This window comes from Sceloporus undulatus, chromosome 7 (assembly GCF_019175285.1).
Source record: "Sceloporus undulatus isolate JIND9_A2432 ecotype Alabama chromosome 7, SceUnd_v1.1, whole genome shotgun sequence".
In the NCBI taxonomy this organism is placed as follows: domain Eukaryota; kingdom Metazoa; phylum Chordata; class Lepidosauria; order Squamata; family Phrynosomatidae; genus Sceloporus; species Sceloporus undulatus.
The window spans coordinates 37766274-37772713 of NC_056528.1; the positions used below are offsets into that span (position 1 = coordinate 37766274).

Consider the following 6440-nt stretch of genomic DNA (forward strand, 5'->3'; position numbering starts at 1 on the left):
TTATAACATGTTAAAATATGAATATACGTGAACGTGTGACTGAAAATGCACACACTAGATAAGCAAAATATTTTTATTCATATATTATGTCGAGTGGCGAAACTCGATGTCTGTACTGTATGTTGACATAGAGGAGGGATCCCAAATATATGTGAATGTGTGAATGAAAATCCACACACTAGATAAGCAAAATATTTTTATTCATATATTATGTCGAGTGGCGAAACTCGATGTCTGTATGTTGACATAGAGGAGGGATCCCAAATATATGTGAATGTGTGAATGAAAATGCACACACTAGATAAGCAAAATATTTTTATACATATATTATGTCCAGTGGGTGAAATTCAGTGTCCTTATGTAGGTGTAAAGGGAGAAGGATCCCAAAGGTAATTTTTTTTAGTACCACTGCATTGGCTGAAGTCTAAAAGAAGTGTAAAAGAAGGCTTGCCTTGGAGCAATCCTAGTCAGGAGAGGGCAGAAGAGAGTTTTAAAAGAACCTGAGATAGACCTTTGCCAGCCAATCTCTGTAACATGAAGCTGCAGACAGGGGCAAAAGGCCTGAAACCAAAATAGAAAACATTTTGGAAAACAGGTCTGCTTTGGACACAGCGTGTTACTTCTTGTAGCAAGGAACCCATCCTGTTTTCGTGGAGGGCTATCTTTGGCTTTAATGCTGGTGGTATAAAGATGCCAAGTTGTATTGCAAAACATCCTACTTTTTAAATGAGTGTTTTGTGTTTTGCTATTTCAGGGGGAGAGCAACATGAAACGGTGTTGGAAGGAAGCAAGGGTAGAGGACAAGGCTGGATTTTGTATTTAGGCTGGGAATTACCAAAATAGTCTTGGAGCATTTTGGTGTGGCCTGTCTTTCCCAGTAAATTGATTGTTCTGTCAAAAGTACCTGATCATATAACCTCAGTAAGCATGGATTCAAGCATCCACAGCTTGAAAATATTCAAATAATATATAAATTCTAAAAAGACAGCTTTGATTTCATTATTTTATATAAGGAACACAATTTTACTATGCCATTGTATTTAGTGGGACTTGAACATCTATGGATTTTGGATGCCTGGAACTAAACCCAAGAGGATACCAAGCCCCACTGTACTAAAATAGAGGCATTGACTGATGTTTTAAGTTGGCTTCTCTAGAACAGTATCCCTCACCGCTTCAGGGCTGGACCTATCAATGGGAATGGGACAGGTGCTTCAGGCAGCAGAGGCTGGGTGCTGGTAGCAAGGTGTTAGCAGAAATATGTCTACCATACATTTTGGTTTGCACCCCATAAACTTGCTTACAGCTTTCAGGTATAATGGAGGTTGCTCTCCAATCATCCATGTTGAAGGAAGATGATGATGATGATGATAATAATAATAATAATAATAATAATAATAATAATAATACATTTATTTATATACCGCCTTTCCAAAAAGATCGATGCAGTTTATAAAATTACATAAAAACACATAAATTACATAAACAATTTCCATAAGCAAATAAATAAAATACCTAAACAGTACATGATGTATATAAACTAAAATTTAACTGTGATGTGTCTGGCTTTTATATTTGAAAAAGGGTAGGGGTACATTCTTCTTTGCATTAGGCACAAGATGGTTTATGCTGGTCTTGCCAAGCTTCTGGTACACAAAAAGAGCTCTGAGGGATCAGAACCAAGCCCTCCGCAGCTGGGCATCTCAGTGGCCAACGAGGTACATCTCTTGTTACTTTTGTGGAACTCATTCTAGCTGACTTCCAGCTATCTATGATTCTGTCACTATATTTGACAAGATGTCAGCACACTATTTTGGTCTAAATTAACAAAAGATTTATTGCAGGCCAACATCTATTGTAATATTCACATCTATTTAAATGCAAAATCTCTTGCATGCCAGATTGCTGTGAAGGCAATAAGAATAAGAAAATAAGATGATGATGATGATCATGATGATCATGATAATGGATCATGATGTGGCAGGCCAAACTGCCTCCTAGGCAGATTAAATGCAGGGCAACTCAACATTATCAAGAAAATCAGGGAGCTTTGTGCTTGCGGCACACACGTGGATAATGGGATATTCACAAGGAACCCAGCTGTGTTGCTCAACCTTGGATTTGTTCTGTCAGTCCTGGCTCTTTTCCAAGGACCTTTCAGATGGTCTGTGGAATCTGAGATGGTTGGGAAACTGACCCTGCAGCATCCCATCCCTGGCCTAGTCTGAATGCAAAGTGATAAATATAGCAACTCTGTGACTGCTAAAGAGATTCTGGAAGTGTTTCTACAAGGGGGCCCTCCATGACTGACAGCAACATAATGACCCATCCTCTCATTTAGGGTCCAGCTCCTTTATAATGTTCCATAAACTGACCTCCAGTCTCCCACAGGAGATACAATAGTGGTTCCCTTGCCAGACAGATCCTTGTCTCTTGGTTCTTCATTCATTAGACTATTTTGTGCACCTTAATGGCTGTTGGGGAGAAGAGCCTTCATTCTTGACTGGAATCCTTTTGCATGATCTCAGCTACCCGATGAAAGCAATCTATTTATTGACATCCTGTCTACACGCTCCCTCTTCTCTGCAACGTCGAAAAAGTAACAGCTGTCACCTGGGTGTAGCAGTGAAGCTCCCAAAAGAGGTCTCAGCCCTTTCTGTTTGCTTTTATGGTTGAATCTGCTTTCCATAGGAAAAATAGAATATTGTTGAAATCGTTGGATGATTTCCAAGTAGAGGGTTCAGCGCAGCTCTCCAGGATTAGTGTACAAAAGTGGAGGAGAGAGAGTGGCTTGTTGTGCCACTGGGGAAAGAGACGATTTCCTATCGTATTAATGTTTGCATTTCCCTCCCCTTCCCTCCATTTTGCATAAAGCCATGGAAGTGAATGCCAGATTGGGAGGTGCCAAGGACCAGAGTGGGAGCTATCACCAAAAGTCGGTAAGTAGGTTCCCTCTTATGGTACGCAAGGGATGAAGTCAGGGTGGGTTGACCCACGTTCATGCCCAAGACAGGACTGGTTCTACCATTAGACAGAGCAAGGCAGCTGCCTGGAGTAACTGATTCTGGACATCATAAAAGTACACCCCAAACATAGTTACCTGAATACTCTGCTATTGTTACAAAATGTTCAGGGAAATTTTTGCCTCCAGTGCCAAAATAACTCGACTGGCGCTAGGGTTATATCCCTTTATTTGGGGTGGGTTGTGGAGGGACTCCATTTGCTAGTCTGCTTCAGCACAACGTTTTCAGCTGGGGGTTGCTTTATGACAGTAAATATAGTTTCTTTGTAAATATATGGAATTGTACTTACTGGAAAAAGGTTTGGACTACAACTCTCAGAATCTCTCAACCAGCATGGCTTGGTTAAAGACTTCTGGGATTTTCAGTCCAAAATAAAATATTTCCAAGCTCTCATCTTTACTCTCAGTGGGAAGAGTGGAAGGCTTTGCCACTCTTGTCACCAAAGGTGAATGAGCAATTTGGAAAAGTACAGTGATGCAGAATGCAAAGTTGGACTTTCCAGTTATCAGAAGTAGAAGAATACCCCAAAATCAACTATCACCCCGGGGGGGGGGGGGGGGAGGACCAAAAGCATTAATTGGTCCACCGATGCCCATAATTAATTTGTCTATTACAGCTTCAAAAGCAGGTGGTGTGAACCAAACAAATGCCCCACTGAAAAAGTGTTCCACTGGGGTGATTTTCTAACAATTGCCATATGTATTTACAACTCAGTGAGTTCAAAATGGGTTCTATAGTGCTTCTCAATCCCATACTGGTGCTAGGACTAGTTCCACAGTCAAGATGGCATTGTTTTCAGGCCATGTTGGTGCTTTTGTATTTGTGTTGCATGTGACTAGGACTAGGACCACCAGAGCTGGTAATGGTGGTGGGAACTTTTCTTGGATTATGCCTCCCAGGAACCCTCATCCAGCCAAGCAATGTTGGCTATAGGATTCAGGGAGTAATAATTAAAACATGGACTTTTCTGAATTCTGGGTGAAGAACATCCAGTTCCACATGGAATGCCACCATGAGAAAGGGGTGCTGCTTTATTTTTAGCAGAGTTGATGTGGCAAAGATCATGTCTAAACTGGCACAAAGACATTGCAAGGCAATGTTTTTGGTGTGGGTCCATCATGCAGGATTTAGTGGAGATGTGTTGAGGCCCTGAAACAATTTGGGCTTAAGATCTCCTCCTAGTATTATCTGCAAATCTGTACTTTCTTATTTTATCAGATTTTTAAAAACATATTTAGACAACCCACCTAATCTCATGTGTTAAACACTTACTTACATAATTTGTGCATAAATTAAGCACTAGGTCCATGTTGCCTAATGTAACATCTCGTGGTAACCCCTGAAATGTAGTGTGTGTGTGAAATTTAAAGGTCATATGGAGAAATTTAAAAACCATTTAAAACCATTTCTCCAACTTCTGTCTACATCTGAGGAAGTAGACAGAAGTCTACAAAAGTTCATGCTGCCAACTTCTTTATTGCGGTTAGTCTCAAAGGTGCTACAAGACTTTTCTCCCTACATACTGATTCTATAGACTAACATGGCTATATCTTTGAATTCTGCACCTAGAAGAGTTTTACTTGCTTGCCATCAGAAAGGAAATTCCACTCCACTGGGCCATTTACCAGGATGTTAATGGGTTTTACTGTGGTTGCAGGAGATAGTTCTCCTTTGGAAGATGGGCTTGGCTTGTTTTCACCCAAACAGGCTGAAAGTCTGACAGGTCCATGTGCCCTGAGCATAATGAGCTTGGGCTTGGATATAGCTTGATATTTGGGGGGGGGGGGGGTCTGGCAATGGATGCATCTTGTCCAGGTTTCTTCCCTAACCATTCCAGAGGCCAGACCCTCCTCTCACATGCATGTAACTTATATTCCTAACTGACCACTTTGATGGCTCATCATTTGAGGACATGCAGGACACTCTTCATTCAGAGGCACTGTTGAGGTCATGTAAGGTAACATGGTGCCCTACAGACAGGCCAAAATAAAGCTGCTTCGGGTCACTTTGAAGGTATGCTGTTTAAATGATACATGCGTCCTAAGACTCCAGAAGTCACGCCAAAGCCACACTCCAGACCCACCTAGGACTGAACTGTTGAATACGTGCTTCATTCTGCTACTGCAATTGTTAAAAAGTATAACTTTGCCTGGAAAAGGCCTTCATATGTTTCTATTATTAATTTTCACTTTCTCTCTTCTCATGTAACACTTTCGCTCATGATCCATTGATGGACAGATTGTCCCATGTGAAGGCATTATGTAAGTGACAGGAAACTGTTCCCAGGCCAGTCTTGCATAGAAGGATCAAGTTGTCCTGCTTTTGCGCCATCATCAAGTCAGAGGGGACTGATTGATTGATGACAAGTTCGGTGTTCAGAAGTAACCTAGTACAGCCCAAGAGGATTGTCTGGAAAAGTGAACTTCTCTTGGAAGTTGGAGAGGGCTTCAGATGAGATGAACTTGCCACTAACCTGGTACTTAGACTCATATGACTCCAGAGTTGGAAGGGATTCCAAAGGGCAGCTAGTGCAACCCATTGTGGATGTGCCTCTTTCTCTCCCTCCTGCTCTCCTGTAACAAAAAGAGGAGCTATAAAGACAATCAGTGCCCCTCAATTTGGAAAGTTACTTTAAAACATACTGGATTAACTTTTTCAAAGACCACCAAAGTAATTAAGTACCACGGTTGTTACAATTTTTAAAAAAGCAACTATACTTAGTCTGTATTGTTCTTTTCATTTACCTTTGGAAAAAATCTGAGTGCTACAAGGCCTCTGGCTGTGATACAATATGCTTTCCCTGTCCGCCTTGTAATGACTTTAAAACCTGCAAGAGAACATGGAGGACAACACAATTCAAAGACCTGAACCTTGTTATAATCCACCTTCACCAGTCAGCGAAGCTACACCCCCTATAACTATAACATTAATTTTAAGTTACAGTTGCATTATAAAAGGAGAAGCTTTATTCCATACCAAATTACAACCACAATGTAACTTCGTTATACTTTTATTACTGGAGAAAAGGAATTAATTGCATGTCACTAATTATTTGTAACTAGTGACTTCCAAACTCAGATGCTCCCAGGTTGGCCAGGATTTAGGAAAATCTGGAGCAGTCTCAATGGTGGTGGTGGTTTTCATGTCAGTGAGGAAATAAATCTGTTCTGAACTTCCAGTTTCGGTTTGAACTTCCGACGAACTGTTCAAACGGCGGACCTTGTCTTCCAACTATGTTCAGCACCTTGCATGGCTCCCTTGAAGTTTTTACTAAAGCCTGAGGCGAATGCACTACCACACTGACATGGCAATCACTGGCTGCACCTGGACTGACTTCCTTATTGGCTTCCTTGTGAGAAGATAAGGAAGCAAACCCACCTCGATCCTCAAAAAGGGAGAGGCAGGATACAAATAAAT

The 6440-nt window shown here is 41.1% G+C and overlaps 1 protein-coding gene across 2 annotated transcripts in view; it reads left to right on the top strand.

Annotated features, from left to right (window-relative positions):
• The window catches only part of ATP1B4 (ATPase Na+/K+ transporting family member beta 4), a 28505-nt gene that overhangs the window by 2064 nt on the left and 20001 nt on the right, over positions 1 to 6440 (top strand). Inside the window, exons 1-2 of one of the 2 annotated variants that reach the window (XM_042480570.1) lie at positions 2285 to 2643; positions 2875 to 2939. In XM_042480570.1, coding sequence (XP_042336504.1) covers positions 2877 to 2939 — 63 coding nt within the window. In that variant the 5' untranslated portion in view covers positions 2285 to 2643; positions 2875 to 2876. Of the gene's footprint in view, positions 1 to 2284; positions 2644 to 2874; positions 2940 to 6440 lie in introns of those variants that run through there. The other variant, XM_042480571.1, reaches the window with a different exon arrangement.